The following is an 18,805-nucleotide window of genomic DNA, read 5'->3' on the forward strand; positions in this document are numbered from 1 at the left end:
AAATAGAAGTACGGTAGAAGTGTCAGTTATGACTGTTTTGACTGGTTGACGTGTTTTGGGTTGCATTTTTAATTAGGTTGTAATACCATATAACATAAATATAAGATGATGGACACCTAGTAAGGTATCATGCATTATTTGTTAGAAGTGTCGGTTATGACTGGTTGACGTGTTTTGGGTTGCAATTTTAATTGTTGCACACGATCACAACCAATATATTTATTCATTTTTAAGATATCAACTTGAATATGTACACACTTAAAGGACATAGCCCAAACATGCCCCTTCAACACATATATCTAAGCTACAACATGTTGGAGGGTCGTAATATATGGATTTTGCGGGTTGACATGCTTACTTTAATTGGTTAAATATGTAAATTCAAACACAACATCTCTGCTTAATGAGTTACATTTAACATTCATATATAAATGTTGTGCAAGTGAAATTAAGCAAGGCTTCAAGCCTCGACTTCTCTAATTCTCTTTCTCTCTCTCTCCCAAATTCTAAAAAGAAAACTATGTGGAAATAATTTGGGCTTTGATTTGGTGGAGGTGGGCTTTATATAGTCTTTTATGCAGAAGATGATATATAGAGGTGTAAAAAAAAACCGGTTTGGGATCGGTTTGGGTTTAAAACCGGTTTCAAAACCGACCCAAACCACCAGTTTCAGGACCGGTTCCCCTTAAGATATACCAAACTGGTTTTAAAACCGAACCGGTTTGAGAAAAACCGGTTTAAACCCGGTAAAACCAGTTTATATACCGATCCGAACCGACGTGACCAGGCCGGGCTAGCTTGCTTCTAAACCGGTTTATAAACTGAACCGGTTTGAGTCAAACCGGTTTTGACCAGCCGTTGACCAAACCGGTTTTGACCAGCCGTTGACCAAACCGGTTCGGTTTATAAACCGGTTCTGTTTGAGTTTAAAACCGGTTTTGTACACCTCTATTGATATATGAATCAGAATATTAAATTGCGAAACTTATTATTTGCTTGGACACTAAAAAGCTTGAACCGGCTCTGATCCTATGTTTCCCATTGTGGTTCATGCTAATTCCCTTTTTCAAACAATTTAATGATAAATATGGAGAAACAAACCTAACTAAAATAAATCGGGCAACAAAAAAACAAATCACATCACTAACTTAACTTTCTTACTATCAAACCTAAAAATATAAATAATTAACCAATCAAAAATGTCTTCGTCATAAGAGGATGTCGGGTGAAAATTGGTTTGTTTCAAGACGTCTAAAGTACCCACCAGCTAGAAAAACACACTGCTTCAATTATACTCTGTACCTTTTTTCTTCCTAGACAAATAAAGAGAATCCACATGATGATGATCGCATTTGGCCAAAAGGAAGTGGATAAGAAATATCAAGACATTCAAAAACCGATCACCACGCATTGCAATCAATGTGACAATCACCAAGAATGTGCTCCAAATACTCCACATAGTCCAAGCACCAAGGACACAAAATTTGGTGGGCGCATCCATCCCCATATAGCTCAAATTGACTCTAGTAGGAAGACGATCCAACAAAACATGCCAGACCAAAATATTAATTTTCCTAGGCTAAACTTATTCCATCAAATCGAGGCATGAGAGTTAGGCAACAACACAAAGTCAATTATCTAGCGAATAGGTACAACAAAAAAATCTGTCATTTCTAACAAAATCCCAAATTCAAAAGTCAGTTTTATCATAGAGAGAACAAACTTGCAAAATATTGCCAATTCCCCCATTTGAGCGCTTGCATCCGCCTCTAACAGCCCTATGCCACTCCCACGACCACATTGCGCTATTGAATCAATTGGCAAGGGAGCGGGATTTGTCTTCCTCCAAACTGGAAAGCCAGTGAAACTCAAAAGCAAAAGAACTTTCTCCCGACCAGGAATCAAGCCAAAACTAAGTATTAATTCTTATATTTTTCTTAAATAATTACATCAACCACTTTTATATTTTTACAATCGGTTTCATCAGCTTGTTCGGTAACACCGACACAACAAGTTTGGTTTGTGGATTCGACATTTGATGGATTCATCAAGTATAACCTGAGTGTGAAATCGAAGATGAATGATCGTTTTGTAGACCTAATAACGCCCCAGCACCTCAAAACCGAAATGAATGATTTGGTGGCATTCGGATATATTATTGGGTACTTCGGCATGGACCCTGAGTCCTCTAATTATTCTACAATGTAATAAACACTAAAATAAAAAAGTACCATATCCAAATTCACTCACCATGGTACAATTCTACTATACCATTTTGTAGATATCATACAATGTTTGAACTTTGCATAACTTTTTTTAGTATACATCTACAACATATGAATCTATTTTAACCCCTAACGATAACCAAAATCTACAGAAACTTGGCACAAAATGATTCAAAAATGAAACAAATGATATATATATTAATTTCAGGGACTCCTACCACCCCTCAGGCGGACACATCCTCGGCAAAATATGCAAACTCAACACTTGCTGCCCAACCGGAGTATCCAAAACCGCCAACCGCGGCGACGACACCACCACATCCACCACCAAAATCCCATCACCACCACCACGGACAACACACACTCTACCACCACCACCACCAGCAATATACTCAGCCCCTCTAAACATTCATCCTCCATAACATCCACCCATACATCCACCACATCATCATACTTTCTTAACACACCTTTTAACTCATCCACCATATATATCACCTCCTCATCCATCGCCGCCGCCGGACCTCTCCAACCACCCAACATCCCCTCCGGCATCGGCATCCACTCATCCGAATTTATATTATAAACAACTCCTTCTTTACCCCCATTAATAATATAAAGCTTCTCTTTGCATCCCACAGCATCAATGGCTTCACGGCTAAACTTCACATCTATTAAAGAACTCATTTTCTTCCAAACCCCATTTGATATTTCACTCTTTTCATCAAAAAGATTTGATTCCCGGAACACCCATTTCTCCACGGACCTTGCAATGGTCTGTGTGAAGTGTGAGCCTATCCCACTCGCGACCACCACGGCGGCGCGTGAGGCTCCGGCGGCGCACCACCGTCGTGGGTTTTGAAGTGGGGGTCCAGAGAACCAAGTCTTGGTTAATGGGCTGAAGATTAACGGGTGAGAAAGAGCTGGTACTAGGTCGCCGGTGGTTCCGGCGAGTAATACAAGTTTTCCGGCGACTGAAAGCGACTGCATGGGTAGGTTACGTGCAATAAACGACGGATGACGGAGGCACACGTGGCGGAGATAAGGCTCCGGTGGTGTGACATCACTCCACTCAGAAGAAACTGGATCAAAAGAAGAGATTTGGATCGCCGGATTAATAATATTAATATTATTATCGCCGGTGGTCGGAAAAGAGAGGGTGTATAGCGAGAGAAAAGGTGGCAAAGAGGCGGTGTAGATCACGCGCCGCCATGAACGGCAAACGGAGTAGTGGGTGGAAGGTGGGACTAGGTTGAGACAAAGTTGAGCGATGTGATCTGGAAGACCAGGTAGCAGCGGCTGGTGGTGGTGGTGGTCAAGCTTCCGGCGTTTGGTGGATGCGGTGGTGGCGCGTGAGATGAAAGATGGATCATCAAGTGAAGGGGCCATAATAATATGTGGTGGTGGATAGAAGCTCAAACGGAAAGGAAACTTTGATACTTATATAGATGCGACGTAATGTGTATATAATTAATTAATATTAATTTATTGTTCTTTTCTTTTCCAGAAAACAACTTTTTGTCCACCTTTCTGATTTTTATTCATGAACAATATTCGTGTATTTTTATTATCATTATTTATCAAAACAATATGTAATTATATTATCTTTAAAAAAATTACAGTAGATATTATTTTGATGAATAATATGACTATAAATATACAAGAGTTAATATACGTATACACTTTACTTTTACAAGTCAATAAATTTAGCCCACTTTTTAACTGTTTTTTATTATTTCTTGTAGTAAGCGATTTCTTAAGTAGACAGAGGTCAACGTTAATTTTTGTTAAGGTATTATCAGCACTAGTAAAATTTTAGTTTATGATAGATATTGAGGTATATCGAATGATTTGTCATTTCTACTTTGGTGAGGTGATAAGTTGGTTTGGGTGTGAATTTAATAATCAAATATTTAATTCCTATAGTATACAGTATATAGTTATTAAAAAAAAGTATCGTATGATTTTGTTATTCCATTCATTAAAAAATTTAAAATATAAACAAGTAGAGTAATAAATATTAGTTGGCGGTTGATGTGATCATGCAGGTTGAATAAAAATTAGAATATGTTGATGAAAAGGTGTTTAGTTGGAGCATATGGAAGGATACAGACAGATATTAAATGCAAAAAGTTGGCATTACATACTGAGTGGTGTATATTCAAACCTATCTATATCAAGCCTTTTCACAATTTCCAAACAATAAATATATATCCCGTGTGACATCTTTCCTCTTTTTCCTATTGACAAATTATTTATTTATTATTTTATTTATATCGTAATCATTCACATAGGTAGTTCGCGTCGTTATTTTTTCACACAATTGTTTGCACAAATATCCACGTCATCAAAAATTAACGGGCTTAGACATTATTAGAAAATAGCTCAATGGAGGAAAAAAATTGAAAATTGGGACTGTCCTGATACATTTGTTAAGTTAGGTTTAGAGTCGGCTCATGGATCCAAGTTTCGATTATTCAAATTCAATATCTTTTTCCTAAACTAGGTGACGTGGGCGTTCACATGTATAGGGTCCAAGGTATAAGAAGGTGTACATGTATACAAACGCCATCATTATGAGAACCCCCTAAAAATTGCGATTTTGGGTATTACACTTCGTGGTAAATTGATGGATGTGGTCGTTGGACAACAATTACGTAGCTGTTGGATTAAATAGCCCGCTTTTTTATATCATTTTAGTTCATTAAAACCAAAAATATCTACAGACATTCTACATACAAACTTTTCACAAAAATTACGCGTCGGTACAAGCAAAACTCTCGAGGAGCCGGCTCGAAAAGAGGTGGTTCTAACTCGAGAGGAAGTGGTTCAAGATCGACTTCAAATCAAAATTAACCGCAACAATGTTTGCATGACACCCACAAATGTATCCTTTCCAACCATATGGCTATTCAATAAGGACAAGAGGTCATACTTGAGTTGCACCGAACCAATATCAATATGCTTCAGAAAAGTCAAATGGCCTTCGAACCATTTCACTTGTTTGCAATGAGAAGCCCAACTTTTCATCCACCTCGAAGCAATGAGGGATGCTCCCTCTCGATTTATAAGGATCGTGATGATTATGGTCAAGATTTTGTGTCCGAAACTCATGAACAAAATCAAAATCATGATGAAGATCTTGAAAACACTGAAGTTGAACAAGAGAAAATATATAGGAAGATGACCAAGGTGGTGCAAGTAGACGAAAACTTAACGGACGTGTGGATCGTACATTATGGAAAACCGAGCAAAACGTAGTGCGTGTCAAACCCAAATCGTCGTCCTCAACACCTCTTGCACGCCCAAAAGCTCTCCCAAATCAATTCCACACCCATTTCGCACCTCCAAACACCTTAACATAATTTTTTTTGAAGAATTAAAGTGTTCTTCATGTTCCTCATAAAATCCAAGCAATTGTGCATGTGCAATCAAGTGGTGAAGCTTTAACAAGAGGGATTCAAGTGTGAAGTAAGTTGTAGAAGTTTTCAAGCTACTGATAGGATCATTTGAATATTTAGATCATGTTTCGGTAAGACCTAGACCTAGACTTGGTTTTGACACCGCCATCTACGAATCTAAGAGCATCTCCAATGCTTTGAGGATGGTTTAAAATTCAAACATCCTAATCATCCACTCAAATTATCTCTCCTTTCATTCTCACTCCATCACCCCCTCAAACACACCTTACAAACCATATTGAAATTCCAAACTCTTTTCACTCTCTCCTCTCTTTTCCATCTAGGAGCCACCTATGATTCAAACCAATCAAAAACTCACCATTGGAGATGCCCTAACTACCATTGGGCTACTACCAAAATGCTTGTAGGTTGTAGCCCAGTGGTATTTGTTAAGGTAGAGTCGCTTTCAAATTGTGTAATAATTTGTTATTAAAAAATCTATGTATCTAAGTATCTACCTAAAACACCTAACAACCAATTAATGCAATTCTTTTGAATGCATAAAAAGCTTAGAAAACTTTAGTAATCTAAAATTTGTGAAAATCTAATCTAGGTACTTTGAAAGGTGCTATTTATCAAACCATCTCATAAAAAGTTTAGTGACAATTTACTGGTGATAATATTTAAATTTTAAAAGTTTACCTTAGATATCCAAGACAGTTTGCAGTAACATGAAAATAATAATTTGTTTAGCCCAAAACAAACCATGTGGAATTGTTTTTGTGATTAAAGTATTAAAATCTGAAAACGGTCCCAATACAGGCCACAATATTCATGTGGACATACTAAATGTAGAACGACAACTTTGAGTGTATTATTGCAGCCTGGAGACCTTTTCACAATCAAGACGAGTCACCACATTAAATAAACATCTTTTTTATTTTATGATTTCTCTCCATCTGTCACAACTGTTTATTTTCTTTTCCAAAAATAATATGTTACTTTCAAAAGAGATCTTAAGACAAATCAAACAAATATCTGTAAATAAACCCGTGTTTTTAACATATATCATTGATGAACATACATAGTTTATTGTTAATATCAAAAGAAAGTCTCAGGAATAATCGCTTTTACGAGCATTTTTATACAGTTATACGGTAATGTCTTTGTGAAACAAATTCAAACAAATCTGTGTCCATTTTATGTTTGTGCATCAACATGTACAAAAATCAGGGCTATTTTTTTATTATATATAAAAGTAAAGTAGATACGTGAAAAATAAATTAAATATACGAAACTAGATGCAAAAAAATATAGATACGACTAAAGTAGAAGCATGAAATGAAGGTACGTAAAAAAGAAGATATGAAATATATACATGAAAAATAGATACGCAGAAAAAATTGATAAATTAAAAAAAATCACATAAAAAGCAGATTTAGGTTGGTACGACACTTTATAAAGTGGATGCATAAATAACACAATTACACAAACGTATAAGCATACCTATAAATAATAACCGATAAACAACATGAACTTTATTTATTCAAAGACTCATTGGCCAATAATAAATAGTAAAGATTATTTAACCAGTGTCGCTACTAACTTCCATTTTTGTTATCAAAGACGATTTCATTCTAACGAAAAAGTAACTTCGAATGTCCCTAACCATACATCCATATATGATTTTACGCACACATATATATAGATTCAACTCCTCTATTCATTTAGTAATCAATAAAAACTTGCATGAAGTATTTAGAAGGATACAAATTCCTCTTTGTGTGTGTAATTGGCAGAAAAAAGTATATTTAATTTGAAAAAAAAATAAAAAATCTAATCTTTAACTGGTAAAGAGTACATGGGTTGGAAGGGTTTAAGTTTGTATCTATAGAAAACCTTTCTATTTCTAGAAGTTGGATTTGCAAATGAAATTAGAATCTTTCCAGGCTCATTCACATGAAATGAATTTGATGTCATTCTGCCTATTTGTTTCCCTTTTTGAACCAACACATTATATGACCCTTCATCTTCTGGTACAAATTCTTCCTTATAACTAACTTCACTTCCTGTTACTGTTATATCCCAATATACTGTCATCCCCACCTGATCATTCACCAAATATCAAACTCAAAAAATGGTTCACTCATGACCCTAATTCGTAGGCCTGTAAACGAACCGAACGTTCGGTGAATTGTTCGTGGACCGTTCGGCGGAAAGTTCGTTTATGTTCGTTTATTTAATAAACGAACAAACATGAACACAAAATTTGTGTTCGTTTAATTAAATGAACGAACATGAACACATGTTCCGTTCATTCATTTATGTTCATGAACGTTCGTTTATGTTCGTTTATGTATTAATAGAAAATAATAAATTTATTTGGATATGTCATATGTTTAAAGGTTTTATATTTGTTAATTGGTGTTCATTTATGTGTTTTCAGATTTAAGTTTGTTAGTGTTCATTCACATTGGTTCATATATGTTTATTTAAGTTCGTTTATCTTTGTTTAGTTGTGTTTGTTTATATTTTAAACAAACAAACATAAACGAACACAAATGTCCATTTTTAAATAAACGCACATGAACATAAATATTTATTCGATTAATTATAAAGTTAAATGAACGAACACGAATATGCCCTTGTTCGTGTTCATTTGATTAATTTAAGGGCTTTTAATATTCACATTGATGAAAACATCGGTCTTATTCTCTAGCCTCTACCGAATTTATTTGTGTTCATTTGTGTTTGTGAACCGTTCGTAAACATATTAATTTTCTTTATGAACGAACACGAACATAAAATCTCGTTCGGTAAGTGTTCGTGAACCGTTCGTGAACACAATATTTTCTTAATGAACGGACATGAACAAGGCCTTGTTCGTGTTCGATCGGTTCGTTTACAGCCCTACTAATTTGTAACAAAAACAAACCTCTTTTGTGACTATTCGGATGCTATCAGTCGCGTATCCTTTAAGCCTTTTTTCTAAAACATTGTCTTCGTATGTGAATTCGCCGCCTACTCTTCCTAGCCCGCCATATTGAGCCAGAAGGTGTTGCGGCTCAATGAACCTTCATCATTTTACGTCTTTCGTTATTATTGTCAAAAACATTATACAAAGTACAAACAAAAATAATCAGATCATTGAACATATAATCACAAGACTAACTTTAGAAGTGTCTCAGTAACCGCAGACGGCTTCACATACATCACTTTATATTTTCTCGTCATTAATCGCATGTTTAACGTATAAAACGCGAAAAACCACATTGGGACATTAACAATCACCTGATTCATACACAAAAAAAGTATCAATAATCACAAAACTTCAACCAAAAATGAAATCTTTTCATAAAAACAAAACACAAACTTACAAATCTGTAAATAAGCCCGGGATAATTCTCTTGCAACATGGAAAAATACCTCTTACTACCCTGAAAAATTTCATTCAAAAACTGTCTAGGTATGTTCTTCACATCAATAATCTGAATCACGGAATCCGCCCCATCATGTCGAAAATCCAGCTTCCTAACACACCCTTCCATCAACCGTATCCTCCACCGCAGAAACTCCTCACACGATTCCTTACTCCCTAATCGCCTCTTCAACATCTCTTTATCCTTAAACGCCTCGTATAACTGGTAACACAACGGGTGTCCCGCCTTATCCATCCCCTCAATGTACCCAATATTATCCAAATCCGACCCAAACACTTCATCCACCACCTTGTCCACATTATAATCCTCCCTCCACATAACCATGTTTCCGATCATTTCAAGCGCGTTTTGCACATTGTAATCTTTCGCTTTCAAAAACTTTTTAAGGATCATGTCTGTCCGCTCATGACCTTTGCTAGGTAACAATGGGACACCCCAAATTTCGATGTCTTTAAGGTTGTTGTTAACTTTATATTTTTGTTTAACTAACGTTTTATTAATCATGGCGTGTTCGAGTTTAGTACGTAGGTCGGTTAAGGCATTGCGTTTCTTCTTCTTAAGCTCGGTTCCGAATATGCTTTCGGATTCACGGTCGTGGGCTTTGGGTGTGATAATAATATCATCTTCGTCTCCTTCTATGGTGTCGTGGAAGGTTTCGGTTGGTGATTCGGGGTCGTTGTCTTCGTAGTCGTTGGCCATGGTTTGTGGAGCTCGAGCACCGGTGTTGCATGCACCGGTGGCCGGAAACTCGAACGGAAGGTTGTGGGTGTGAGACCGATTAGTGCTCCGGTAATAATATTACGTTTGCATGTTTTCTAATTATTTTGCGGTTAACAAATTCTAGGGTCATTCACTCATTTGTTAATTATTATATGTTAAGTTTGTCTAACTTCACTAATTTTTTTTGGTTGAAAAATATTGATATTGAATCAAGAGTTTTATGATACCATATTTTGTTGGTATGTCTTTTGTTATATTCAAGATATCATACAAATTCGATTTATATTTGGATGGTTTGATAAAATAAAAATTAAATTAAATTAATGTGTTAACTGTTAGAATTAAGGAATGTAATTATATTTACAAGTAGTGTTATACGATGTAATTACATAATTACACTACTTGTAAATATAATTACAGTATTGGTTGATTCTTACAGTTAGCATGTTAATTTCATTTGTACATTGATTTTTCCTTATATTTGAATGCCATCTTTTTTCAAACTTGTTTATATTAAAATTTACGCATATTGGATTTTAATAGTCTCGCATTTTTACAGTTGTTGATTATAATTTCACATTGGAAAATAGTTGTCATCGATCCTACCTTTCGCACTAATTGTTTTCATTGGACCCTGTCAAGAGAAACTTAACGGAAGGAGGACATGAATAGATTGATGTAAAGTTTGTCTTGAAACGGTGCTTCAATCGGCTTGATTTTCGTTAATTGGAAGTTTAAATTAAACATCCGAATTAAAACACTGTTTCGTCGTTTGGAGCACTTTTTCGAGATAAGTTTTACATCAATGATGTGTATCCTCATTCCAATCAGAATCCCTAAAACATCATTTAAAAAGCCTTAACAGACTCAAAAAAAAATTAATGAAGATCCAGTGAAAACAATAGTTTGAAATGTGGTATCAGTGATAGTTATTTTATGAGGTGTTATTATTATCGGCCAATTGCAAATAAGTGATATTATTAAAATTCAATTTACTTAAAAAGTAATAGATTTGGGTATTAAGGTTTTTTGTAAACAGGTTTAGGTATTATGTTTATTTCTTTTTGTAACATGATTAAGTGCTAATACTAACGGACGTTAAAATCTGAAGTGATCGAGAAGCCCGTGCCGTGCATGCCTCTAACATGTGACGTTATGAAGTGGCGAAGCTTGGACATGCACATCGAGGGGGGCGGACTTAATATGTATAAAAAATCATAAATTAGAGGGGGACGGGATAATTTAATAAGTTACTAATGACTTACTACTTTTGAAAAAGTTAAAACACGTTTGAGAATGTGGGTTAATGTTAGAGGATAATTTAATAAGTTACAATATTATAGCTTATTAACTTATCCCAAAAGTTATAAGGGGGTAAATCGGATAGATTAACAGAAAGTCAACCACCACATATCAATCTTAAGTTTAAAGTAAACTAACAGCAGAAATCAAACAAAATCTAGTAAATCATACACACAAACCTTTTGACTACACTATTGTTGCATGCTTTAACTAGAAAGATAAGTCAAGCTTATGTACTTGCAAATATATGGTAAAGGAGCTATTTTATGAGGTGTTATTATTATCGGCCAATTGCAAATAAGTGATATTATTAAAATTCAATTTGCTTAAAAAGTAATAGATTTGGGTATTAAGGTTTTTTGTAAACAGGTTTAGGTATTATGTTTATTTCTTTTTGTAACATGATTAAGTGCTAATACTAACGGACGTTAAAATCTGAAGTGATCGAGAAGCCCGTGCCGTGCATGCCTCTAACATGTGACGTTATGAAGTGGCGAAGCTTGGACATGCACATCGAGGGGGGCGGACTTAATATGTATAAAAAATCATAAATTAGAGGGGGACGGGATAATTTAATAAGTTACTAATGACTTACTACTTTTGAAAAAGTTAAAACACGTTTGAGAATGTGGGTTAATGTTAGAGGATAATTTAATAAGTTACAATATTATAGCTTATTAACTTATCCCAAAAGTTATAAGGGGGTAAATCGGATAGATTAATAGAAAGTCAACCACCACATATCAATCTTAAGTTTAAAGTAAACTAACAGCAGAAATCAAACAAAATCTAGTAAATCATACACACAAACCTTTTGACTACACTATTGTTGCATGCTTTAACTAGAAAGATAAGTCAAGCTTATGTACTTGCAAATATATGGTAAAGGAGCTACCAAATACACCCACAACCCGTCTTCAAAGCTGCAGAGTCAAGTCTCCCGATATCGACTTAGGTCAAATGTCAAAGTTCTTGAACAGCTGCAGTGTAATAATGTCACGTGTCATGCAAGTTTTAACAAATTTAAAAATTAGAAAAAAATTATATATATTAGGAGGCTGGAGAAAGGTAGTTACCCTTTTTCAGAGTCCCTGTAAACCCCTACCAAAGCTTCAGCCTTGTCGTAAAAGGTATCCTTGAGTGAAATCACAATACTCTGAAAACCATTTCCATCTAGAACATCCTGAGCACCACCACATGATTTTGATCTAATGAAATTAGCAACCTTAGAAACATTAAGATTGTCCAGCGCGGCGTCCACCTCATCCAGTATAAAAAACGGCGATGGCTTGTAACTGAAACAAATTTAATAAAACAAACATTAAATCAAAAAAACTGAAAAAATGCAAGAAAATATCTAAAAATGTCATTCCAAGATGTTTATAAGTGCACCTGTGGATGGAGAAAAGTAAAGCGAGTGCTGCAACTGTCTTCTCCCCACCTGATAACAGCTCCATATCACGAAACCGCTTTGTAGGAGGCATAGTAGAGTACTTGATTCCATGTAAAAATGGCTCATCAATGTTTTCCAGGTTTAAATATGCAGTCCCACCGAGCGGATGCGTTGAGCTTGTCGTGAGTTCCTTGTAGATTTTGTCAATATTACCCGAGATATGATGGAATGCATCCATAAAACATGTTAGCCTGTAAACGAACTCCAACATAATTATTCTGCAAAGTGTAAATAACAAACAGTATCTCAAATGCTACCTTTTAGCCCTCACAGCTTCAAACTGTTTACGTATCTGAGTCTCTTCTTCTCTGGCCTCTTCAAACTCTTTGCTTGCTTCTTTCTCTTTCTCCTGCAAAACAGCATACTGATCTAGGGCTTTTAAGTTAGGGGCAGTTCTGTCAATTTCTGATATTAAGTTTCCGATCTTCTGTTTAAACTCTGCCTCGATTTTTTCCCTTTCAGCAGGTCGCATGTTATGCCTAAGTGATCTACTCAGTTGATCAAAATCAAACACAGGCCCTGATGATGAATCAACATCCATTGCATCAGCCACAGTTGGAAGGCTAATTTGTTCTAATTCACACTTTTCTAGAATATCTTGTTTCTTTGAGTTCAATTGTGTGATTAGATTCTTCTGCAAACCAGAATGCAAAAACAATCGTTTATTAAGTATGTAGGTAAAACAAAAGGGACATGATTAACAAGTTTGCACAAAGAATTAACCTTAGCATCAATCCTGTTGTTATGTTTTGTTATGTTTGTTGTAGCAGCAGAGATCTTTAGTTTCCATTCTTTCATCTCCTTCTCGCACACTTCTAATTGTGACTTCCACTCTAGGAAAAAATAATCATGAATTTACAAATGCTACACATGATGTAACTTCAGTTTGGAGAGGAGAGGGGGGGGGGGGGGGTACCTTGTACTTCTTCCTTCATTGTGTTAATCTCCTCAGTAGCTGTTTCTATAGTCGATTTTAGTTCTTTTTCTCTCTTATCGACTTCAGCCAAAGCATTTTTCAATTCAGCTTGTGATTTTTCCAGCGTAGCAATACGTGCTCCCATGTCCCTCTTTTTCTCATATTCCAACCTGAAAGTCAAAGTTTGACCCAAAAAAAGGTTACTCAATCTATTGGAAAATATCAACAGAATGGATACTAAAGATTAACAAACATACTGGTATTTCAACTTAGACAATTGACTACTCAAGCGAAGTCTTTCGTCAGCCAACGCTTGGGCAGCTTCAAGCTGCTTTTCTTCATACTCACGGATATTTTCCACCCCAACAGACTCACTGAATCTCTTGTAAATCTTGTCAACGATTTCATTAATCCTTTTCTCCAGTGTTAATATTTTCTCTTTTCTTGATGATATGTTAGCTTTTATCTGCTAAATTGCATTCCTGTTAGCTCTCAGCATGTAATATGATCAACAAAGTCAAATAATCGGCTTTATTGTTTGAAACCGCACCTTACGAAGTTGAGGTTTAATGTAATCAATTCCCTTTGTTGTATTATCATATTCAATCGCCAATTTTGAAAGTTTCTCCTCCATATTTTTCTGCAACAGAAAAATATGAACACTCATTAGAAAATTAAATGATTTAGAGTGTCACTACAAGTTAACAACCTTCTCAATCTCTGCATACTGTATCTTTTTCTCAAGCCCACTAATCTTCCCAGATGCTTCAGACTCCTTTAACTGCAAATCTCTTATTGACCCGAGCTCTTGCAATTCTGCTTCAAGCCCTTCTTTTTTCTTCTTTAAGCCTATAAAATACTGTCATGTGTAAATGGTACTGCAAAAAGATATAAGGACATTAACTAAACTAATCCAAAAACCTTCTATCTTCTTATCATCCCATTTATATGACCTTGCCTCCATTCCACCACTTGTACCACCAGTCATTGTACCAGCCTTAGTCAATAAAATCCCATCAACCGTCACAACTGCAACCACATTGGTAATCAGTTATGAAAACAAATTTGACACTCAGTATCATTCCTATACAATAAAAAAAATAACTAAAGATGTCACGTTTTACCTTTATATCTGTCTCCCGTCCAACTCAGATGCTTGGCCTCATCAAGATCATCACAAACTAGAGTATTACCAACAGCAAATAAGATAGCCTTGGCCAATATTGGGTCAAATGTGCAACTGTTAAGTAAACATATTCATATAACAGGTCACTAACATGTTGAATGCTTTAATAAAAGTAAAACATTAAGGCATAAAAGGATATTGGATGACATCGTATATAAGCTTAGCAGTTCCTCCTAATGCGCGTAGTTTCTCAATGACTGGCTTCACTCTGATCGAGTGTAGGGGTATAAAGGTCAACGGAGGAAGCCGTTGGTCTTTCAGATACTGCATAACACAAAAGCGCATCATAATATTATCTTCATGTATATCATTGTATCATATTATTATCAATTTTAATTTACCTTTATACATTCTTTTCCTGTCTGCTCAGTATCAACAACAACAGCATCCATAAATCTGCCCATAGCAACAGTAACAGCAAGATTATATTTCTTCTGTGTTGGCCTGCAAAGCTCAGTCATACGACCATGAACACCTGGAAAAAGACGCCTGAGAGCCTCAACTGCTTGTGACAGTTTAGCATCCCTATCATTTTCATGTTTATCGGCCTTCAACTCACGTAACTGATTCTCTAATTCACTTATCTTTGCCCTCAACATCTCATATCTTTCTCTGCATTATAACAAGCATCAGTACTGAAAATAGTGTAAAATTAGAGTTCTAATTGACCTTACTTTGAATCTCCAAGTTTCTTCCTCACGTCATTTTGTTCTCTTCTGAGTCGTTTGAGCTCTTCATTGTGTTTTCCAACGGCCTCAACAATCTTCTTGAGTCTGCTTTGATTTTGTTTTTGTTGTCCCTCGAGTTCTTGTTTCCTGCTCTCCAGCTCCTGAAGATTCTGTTCAAGATTCTCTTCAGCTTCCACATCAGCAAGTTGTTCCCTGTCTTGAACCTCTTTCTCATCCTTTAACTTAGTAGTCTTCATACCAGCTTCTTCTTTACTGCAACAGATCAACTTTTGTAATAAGTTCATTTTCTTCCTTTATAATAACTTGTTTTTCTATTTAAAAATACCAGCTAAACAAGTACTTACATGCGGTTATATGCATCCAACTGATCATCAGCTAAATGAAGTTTCCCCCCTTCTGATTTACCTTTTGTTTGTAAGTTGTCAAGTTGCTTTGTAAGGTCCTCTAAATCGTTTTTAAGTTTATCAACTTCAACCATGTTTTTCTTCTTCTCTTCTTTCCTTTTGTCAAGCTCTTTCCCAGTGTTTTTAAGTTTTGCTTGTAAACGAGCTTTCTCCTCCTTCAGTTTCAGAAGCTCTGGTTGCTGTCAAAACAGAAAAAACACGGTCTACATTCGACATTTTTTTATATATGTAATAAGGAAGAAAGTTATATATAATTTTTAGGAAAAGAGAATGGGCTCACGTTTTTATCAATTCTATTTTTCTTCTCTGTAATCTTCTTTTCACGTTTGTCAATTTCTTTTTTGTATTTTGCCAGCTCCTTCTCTTTTTTGCGTGATTCATTCTCATAGCCATCCAATTCACTAATAATTTCTTGAAGGCTTCTCTGTTCAGCTTCAATCTCCTCATTTGCCTTCTCAACGTCATTTTCAATATTAAATAACTGCCACAAAAGGTGTTCTTTCTTTTTTGTTCTCTGCAAACAGATAGGTAAAAATATGAGCAATATGGACGTGTGTATGTTCATACACGCATGTTACACGTATGGAGGATTGGAGATGCATACCAACTCCTCTTGCAAACGCATATGCCTCTCGGCCTCTTCTTTCTGCTCCTTTTTCTGCTTTCTCTCCATGACAATGGTCTTCTTTTTCTGGTAAGCAAGTGTGGCTTTTTCCTCGGCTGCTCCTTTCTTTTCCTCCAATTCTTCATACAGTCTCTTATCTTCATCAGACCCAGATATTTGCTCAAGAAGCATGGTAAGTTCTTTAGGATTTTTAGATGCAACAGACTCCACATCACCCTGCATTTTGACAAACATAAATGATCAAGAATAACCACTTATCTTAGCAAAATCACAATCGATTTCATCTAATGTCATTCTGCATTTAAAGCATGTATCCAGCATGGGAAATGTTAATCCTTAACTTGATAAAAACCAAATGTCTCTAGAGATGTAAATCACCGCTTTAAAAGTCAGTTCTCAGTAAATTCCTAAATGAATTGTTAATCTACAAGTAGATAAGAAAAAAAATCAACTTACTCGGTGCGCTATTTAATAACTGAAGCTAAAAAATGGTAACATTAACATGATTTAATGGAGACACATGGCCATTACAAAAGTTACAAATTTCCAATTCAGGTAATGATCTACCACTCCAGCTCTCAACGCAAACCAACAGAAAAAAAAACAAGAACAATTAATGACAAATCAGTCGACATTACATCCCTGTGCAACACACACGTGAGTATCAAATCATTGAGAGAAAACGAAAACCCTACATGTTAACCCTTTCATACAAACAATCTAACAATCTTTACATTGAACATTCCATCACTTGTTATCAATACATAAACAAAAATTGATGCATATAGATAATCAGATAACAATAATGTACATAACGACATACAGCCATTAATCACATTACATACAATCTAACGCCTAAACAGTACGCAAGACACAGTTAACAATAATCCGCATAATGACATAGAGCATTAATCTCATTACATATGGCCTAACGCCTAAATGGTAAACAAGACACTCACAAAAAGTCAAAAACTACACCGACACACCATGTCTAACAAACCAAGCACATCCTTGAAGTCTAATAATACTTTTAAAGCCACAATAGTTAGTATAGTACACTGTATCCTTGTAATTTAATACTCCGGAGACTTGGCATCTAAGCAACTTAAAGTGAATTAAAGCATACTAACTCATTAAATTCACAATTCATCTATAATTAAGGTACCAAACCACAAATAATAATAATAATAATAACAAAGGGAAAGTTAACATACAAATTAAATTAACGTGCTAATTCATCTATAATTAAGGTACCAAACCACGAAGAATAATAATAATAATAATAAATATAATAATAATAATAATAATAACAGCAACAACTAAGGAAAAATTAACGTACAAATTAAATTAGCGTGCTAACTGTGAGAATCAAGTAGTGTAATTATATATGCAAGTAGTGTAATTACGTAATTACACTATGTTGTATATATAATTACACTAGTTGATTCTAACAGTTAACACATTAATTTAATTTGTATTTGATCCAAACCCTAGTAACAACAACAACAATAAATAATAATAATAATAATAATAATAAAATTAACCTGAAACACGAGAAAATTCCTGGCCTTAACGAGAATCCCAAGCGACTTCAAGCGGTTACTATACTCATCCCAATTAACAACCCTATCATCAACACGGTACTCACTTCCACCAGCACTAGTGATCGAACGAGTAAACAACAGGTCCGTGCCGTTCTGAAGGCGGTAAACGAGCTTAACATAAGCCCTACGGCCTCTCTGCTCCTTCTCACGGTCATCAAAGGCGTAAATGAGGTCCTTGAGTTGACCGCCTCTGAGTTGACCGGTGCGTACACCGAGGACGAAGCTAATTGCGTCCATTAGGTTAGACTTACCGGAACCGTTGGGGCCGATGATGGCGGTGAAGTCGTGAAATGGACCGATGGTTTGGTGGCCTTTGTAGGATTTGAAGTTCTCGAGTTCGATTTGGTGAATTTTGCCTTGTGATGCCATGGCTGGCATTTTTGATTTTGAATTTGAATTTGAAACCCTAGGTTAGGGTTTCAAATTGGGGGTTTTGATATTAAGATATTTGTGAGTAAATATGTGTAGTGGGTGAGTGAGGGTTTATAATTATAATTAGAATTAGAACACTGGTTTATGGATCAGATGGTAGAAGATGAACACTGAGAAATGAGAGGGAAGAGTATCCCGGGCATATTTCATAAAATTTTTAGTGCCGCTTGGTTTAATTTTAGAAAGACAACCCGTAGACTCTCTAACTGATAACTGATAGCCTAATACATTGTATCGTTAAATTAAGTGGCGTTAATCATTAAATAGTGGTGGAGATGGCGAATCGAAAGGACACTTATTTGGTGAAGAGTATTAACGCGATTCGCTTGACTCGTTTTCATGAAGATGAAAAGATGGATGGGTTGTCTGTTTGTGGTTTTTGGTATGAAAATTCAAAGATTGGTGATTGCT

At 35.5% G+C, this 18,805-nt stretch overlaps 2 protein-coding genes and 1 pseudogene across 2 annotated transcripts; all 3 read right to left on the reverse strand.

Moving 5' to 3' along the window:
• Window positions 1–2,422: 2,422 nt before the first annotated feature.
• On the reverse strand, window positions 2,423–3,652 carry LOC143540240 (F-box/kelch-repeat protein SKIP25 pseudogene; annotated as a pseudogene).
• Window positions 3,653–7,428: 3,776 nt separating this feature from the next.
• LOC143540241 (patellin-4-like) lies at window positions 7,429–9,823 on the reverse strand. Its single transcript, XM_077033352.1, has 4 exons — window positions 9,001–9,823; window positions 8,796–8,914; window positions 8,559–8,697; window positions 7,429–7,729 (listed from the first exon to the last, which is right to left on the reverse strand). Exons 1-4 carry the CDS (start codon window positions 9,760–9,762, stop codon window positions 7,460–7,462), a joined length of 1,290 nt encoding a protein of 429 aa, XP_076889467.1. The 5' UTR covers window positions 9,763–9,823; the 3' UTR covers window positions 7,429–7,459.
• A 1,980-nt stretch (window positions 9,824–11,803) lies between these two features.
• LOC143540264 (structural maintenance of chromosomes protein 1-like) lies at window positions 11,804–18,593 on the reverse strand. Its single transcript, XM_077033371.1, has 18 exons — window positions 17,903–18,593; window positions 16,338–16,574; window positions 16,014–16,247; window positions 15,674–15,912; window positions 15,315–15,581; window positions 14,982–15,252; window positions 14,778–14,904; window positions 14,579–14,686; window positions 14,376–14,483; window positions 14,164–14,303; window positions 14,005–14,094; window positions 13,712–13,920; window positions 13,455–13,624; window positions 13,262–13,371; window positions 12,796–13,172; window positions 12,478–12,729; window positions 12,162–12,380; window positions 11,804–12,065 (listed from the first exon to the last, which is right to left on the reverse strand). The coding sequence occupies exons 1-18, from the start codon at window positions 18,338–18,340 to the stop codon at window positions 12,017–12,019; spliced, it is 3,645 nt and encodes a 1,214-aa protein (XP_076889486.1). The 5' UTR covers window positions 18,341–18,593; the 3' UTR covers window positions 11,804–12,016.
• Between the last annotated feature and the right edge of the window lie 212 nt (window positions 18,594–18,805).

Source organism: Bidens hawaiensis, unplaced genomic scaffold (genome assembly GCF_021521415.1).
Source record: "Bidens hawaiensis isolate Kalapana, Puna unplaced genomic scaffold, B.hawaiensis_p1.1 tig00012184_1, whole genome shotgun sequence".
Lineage (NCBI taxonomy): Eukaryota > Viridiplantae > Streptophyta > Magnoliopsida > Asterales > Asteraceae > Bidens > Bidens hawaiensis.

Bases quoted from the DNA above. Each gene is read 5' to 3' on its own strand.
- LOC143540241 (XM_077033352.1), bottom strand. From the start codon at position 9,762: ATGGCCAACGACTACGAAGACAACGACCCCGAATCACCAACCGAAACC. The intron at 8,698-8,795 runs GTTAGTCTTGTG...AAAATGATGAAG, and splicing joins GTTACTGAGACACTTCTAAA to GTTCATTGAGCCGCAACACC. The intron at 7,730-8,558 runs GTTTGTTTTTGT...GTGAATGATCAG, and splicing joins TCCGAATAGTCACAAAAGAG to GTGGGGATGACAGTATATTG.
- LOC143540264 (XM_077033371.1), bottom strand. From the start codon at position 18,340: ATGCCAGCCATGGCATCACAAGGCAAAATTCACCAAATCGAACTCGAG. The intron at 16,248-16,337 runs GTATGCATCTCC...ATCTGTTTGCAG, and splicing joins TGCGTTTGCAAGAGGAGTTG to AGAACAAAAAAGAAAGAACA. The intron at 13,173-13,261 runs GTTAATTCTTTG...TCTGGTTTGCAG, and splicing joins ACAACAGGATTGATGCTAAG to AAGAATCTAATCACACAATT.